General features: G+C 43.1%; 1 protein-coding gene across 1 annotated transcript; it reads right to left on the minus strand.

Annotated features, from left to right (window-relative positions):
* On the minus strand, nt 1-1,449 carry LOC144459628 (uncharacterized). The gene has a single exon (XM_078163925.1). It carries the CDS (start codon nt 1,316-1,318, stop codon nt 92-94), a length of 1,227 nt encoding a protein of 408 aa, XP_078020051.1. The 5' UTR covers nt 1,319-1,449; the 3' UTR covers nt 1-91.
* Nucleotides 1,450-4,496: the final 3,047 nt, after the last annotated feature.

Genomic DNA, 4,496 nt, shown 5'->3' on the forward strand with positions numbered 1-4,496 from the left:
GGGTATACAGTTCATCATTTCTGATATCCATTTCGAGGAATCAGACTTTCAGGTTAATGCGATACATTTTCTCGAAACAGCAAGACGGATATCAATGAATTTCCTGGAACTCTGATTTAGTTTCAAGTTTGTTATGTTTCTCAGAAGACAAAGTCCTGGGTCTAAATGGTTTTTCTCTTGTATGAGATCTCATGTGTTTCCTCAGGACTCCACTTCGACCAAAGGTTTTGCCACACTCAGTGCAGCTAAATGGTTTCTCTCCCGTATGAGATCTCGTATGTCTCTTCAGAGCTCCGCTATAACCAAATCTTTTCCCACACTCAGAGCAGCTAAATGGTTTCTCTCCCGTATGAGATCTCATGTGCTCCTTCAGAACTCCACTACAACCAAATCTTTTGCCACACTCAGGGCAGCTAAATAGTTTTTCTCCTGTATGAGATCTCATGTGTTTCTTAAGCACTCCACTTTGACCAAAGGTTTTGCCACACTCAGAGCAGCTAAATGGTTTCTCTCCCATATGAGCTCTCATGTGTCTCTTCAGAGCTCCGCTGTAACCAAATCTTTTCCCACAGTCAGAGCAGCTAAATGGTTTCTCTCCTGTATGAGATCTCGTGTGTACTGCCAGAATTCCCCTGAGGCCAAATCTTTTTCCACACTCAGAGCAGCTAAATGGTTTCTCTCCTATATGAGCTCTCATGTGTACTTTAAGACTTTTACTGTAACCAAATGTTTTCCCACATTCAGAGCAGCTAAACGGTTTCTCTCCTGTATGAGATCTCATGTGTTTGTTCAGATCTCCACTGTAACCGAATGTTTTCCCACACTCAGAGCAGCTAAATGGTTTCTCACCTGTATGCGATCTCATGTGTTTGTTCAGATCTCCACTGTAACCAAATGTTTTCCCACATTCAGAGCAGTTAAATGGTTTCTCTCCCGTATGAGATCTCATGTGTCCCTTCAGATCACGGCTGTAACCAAATCTTTTCCCACACTCAGAGCAGCTAAATGGTTTCTCTCCTGTATGAGATATCATGTGTTGCTTCAGAATTCCACGACGACCAAATCTTTTCCCACACTCAGAACAGCAAAATCGTTTCTCACCAACAATCAAATCATTGACAGAGACTTGATCATTTTTCAGAGAGTTTAAACCTGACTGAGGTTCTCTGGTCTCCTTCCAATCATCACTGTCATCAGTCTCTGGTTCAGAAGACTCTCCAGTCTTGTCATCAGTCTCTGATGGTAAATGTCTATCCAAATCTGAATTCCTGGCTGGTTCTGCTCCTCCACAGTCCTCTCCTTCCGCCTCTGTTTCCATCTGTTCAGTGTGTCTTTGATGAAGCTGTGAGGACTGAGGTTTCTCTTCATCATCTTCACTCTTCACAGAGACAGGAGTGGATGTGAACTTGATGATATCATCCTCCTCCAGCCCTTGAAGCTGCTCTCCCTCCTGACTGATCCAGAGTTCCTCCTGTTCCTCTTTAATGTGTGGAGGCTCTGGGTCCTCCTGGTCCACACTGGAGCTCCACTCCTGCTGCTCAGGGGGAACCTCTTCTTTAACCACCAACAGCTGCTGGACGTCTGCAGGAAACAGGAAACACACACACACATACACACACACACACACACACACACGTTACAGAGAAATGTTGTCATTCATTCACATCACAGCTCAAAAACTCCTTACTGAACTTCTTCAGATGTCTGAGCATCAAACAGCTTCACAGTGTCACACACACAGCTGAGTGAGTGAGGTTGAGGTGAACTTTAATTTCATAGCAGTCATTAACATGTACTGTTACTCTTGTCATGTCTGGAGGCTACAGTGTGGCTCTTTATTTGCTCAGGCTAAAGTGAATTATGTGAGAATGATTGTCCATAGGATGCGAGAGTTTGCCGTGAGTCAAGTTTGATTACTGGCAGCCTGAGTAAATAAAATGCCAGCAATGGCACAGTATCCGCTGCCTTACAAAGCAACACAATGTAGATAACATTATGGACCATTTAAAGCCATTTTTCTGATATGTTATGTTAGCTAAATTAGCTAGCATTGGCTAATTTCATGGGGGGTTCATGGGGTTTCTCAACTCAGCTACCAGTGGTAGAAAGTTTAAGTTTTATGTTTAAGTTTATTTACTTTATTAATCCTCCTATGGGGAAATTCAATATTTTCACTCTTGCTTGTCAATTACACACAGGTCCGAAAGACACACACATGCACAAATTGGAGAGATGTCAGAGTGGGCTGCCCTTGGTGAGGCGCCCCGAGCGGTTGGGGGGTTCGGTGCCTTGCTCAAGGGCACCTCGGCAGTGCCCAGGAAGTGAACTGGCACCTCTCCAGCCACCAGTCCACGCTCCATATTTTGGTCCGGACGGGGACTCGAAAAGGCGACATTACGATCCTTTGGCCCATTGGAGTTACTTGTGGAGAGGGGTTTCAGGACCTCATAATGGAACTGGAGCACGATATAAAATTCCCAGTCGCACCACAATCTCAGCACACATAGTGCAGCTGTATGACACCACACGGGAAAACATAAAGACTATTTTAAAGAAAATACGGGAAGGAAAGGTGGACATCCCTGGCCACACGTTTATGTGACAGTCACAGCTCACTGTATATCACACTAATGGGAACTTGAAAATTATGTTTCGTGCACGAAGGAATTAAGAGGAAACCACACAGCTGTACACGTTGCAGAAAGCATCAGCAGCACACTGGATGAGTTTGACATCTCCTGTGATGCGGTTGTGGCAGTCGCCACCAATAATGCTCTGAACTACGTTGACGCCATACATAATTTAGGCTTATTAATGTACTCTGTTTGGCACACACATTAAACCTGGCCGTGCACAAGGGGCTTGAGGTGAAAGCCGTTGACATTGCTCTCTCCAGATTAAAGCAAACTGCATCCCATTTTGGGAGGTCTCCATCCCACACCTGCCTGCTGGAGGAAAAGCAGGAGCTCCTTGGATTGAAAAAAGACAGACTGATAAATGACTGCATCACCAGATGGAATACCACCTATGACATGATATGCCGTGCATCTGAACAACAAGCAGCAGTGGCAGCCGTCATTTGTATTAAATATTAAAGAGGCAACAGATGGCATCTTTTCCTAAGTATATCATTATGAAAATAATGTAGGTTGCACAGGGTAGTGGCCACAGTAAAATCAGACTATCAGTGTTGACATAGCGTCGTTGTCAGGCCCAAACCTCCTATGTCCAAAACTGTTACTTTTCAGGAAATGAAAAAAAAACCGAAACGTGTGGTTTTGTAACAACTGGACATAACGTCATCAAACTTGGTACTGTGTCTTTACATATAGCCAGATATTTGAATGTGTCATTACTTTATTAATATTTTGGAGTTAGGAGGTTTGTGACCAACGAAAGTGGAGATAGAAGGTTTGTGCCATCACTGATTATGACGGCCGCATCGGCTGCAGTAGCTCATTGCATTACGTTATCATCAACTTACAGGTTACAGAGTTTATTGTAACTATTTGTGCGCTGTTTTTCCTGTTGTTTAATACATTTGGCCAAAATCTCTTATAAAAGATAAGTGCTATTAACAGGTAAATGATGGACTAAACTGCACTTCAATGGTTTTTCACCAGCACTTCTTCTCCACTTCCGCGTCTCAGGCCTCAAAATAAATCATTATCCTTGACAGCGTTAGTGTAAATTAAACACTGTATGTATTTATAAAGTTATTTATTTAGTCTAACACTGCAAACACCAGCTAGGGTGACCAGGTCCCAATAAACCAAATGTGGGACAAGGAGTAGGTCTGTGAGGGACAATGTGGGACACCCGCCCCCAGCGCGAAGTTTAGTCATCAGAGACTAAATACATTCATCATAAACTATACATAGTCTACTGTGTATTAACACTGGACTGTTGTTAATTATTGAAGTATTTAGCAACACAGAGACTTGCGGTCAGTGGGATGTGAGGATCTGACTGAGCCTTAATGAAAGCTGTTGTCTTGTATTTTTTTCCCTGAAAATATTAACCTTATAGTCAAATACAGTTTATTCAGCCTGTGTAGTTGAGTGAATAGGTCAAACTGATATGATGCTGATTTACAGGAGAATTCATGTCAAATGGAGGTTGAACCATGAACATAAACTACTACAGGTCACCTGTAAAGCATTTTAATAAATCAATCTATCAGAATTAAAACAACTGGAGACTAAAAACAAACTGACGGGCCCTAGCGCTTAAACGCACATGCGGTGTTACTATGACAATAAACAGAGAGCCTACGTGGGCCGGCCGCTGCATGCAGCTTCTTCTCATCAAGGGTGAATGCAAGCACGGGTGACAACCAATCATGCGGGACATGGTCTCAATTTGCATGGCATATGCACAGCATAGTGTCTCCAATCAACACCTTGTGTTGTTCTTCTACAGTTGAGTGAAGCAATTACCAACATTTCTGGCTCAACACTGCTGCCTACTGGCAGGTGAACAAAACTGAATGAATA

The sequence above is a fragment of the Epinephelus lanceolatus genome, chromosome 22, assembly GCF_041903045.1.
Source record: "Epinephelus lanceolatus isolate andai-2023 chromosome 22, ASM4190304v1, whole genome shotgun sequence".
In the NCBI taxonomy this organism is placed as follows: Eukaryota; Metazoa; Chordata; class Actinopteri; order Perciformes; family Serranidae; genus Epinephelus; species Epinephelus lanceolatus.

Coding starts and splice junctions, on each gene's coding strand:
- LOC144459628 (XM_078163925.1), bottom strand. CDS start 1,318: ATGGAAACAGAGGCGGAAGGAGAGGACTGTGGAGGAGCAGAACCAGCC.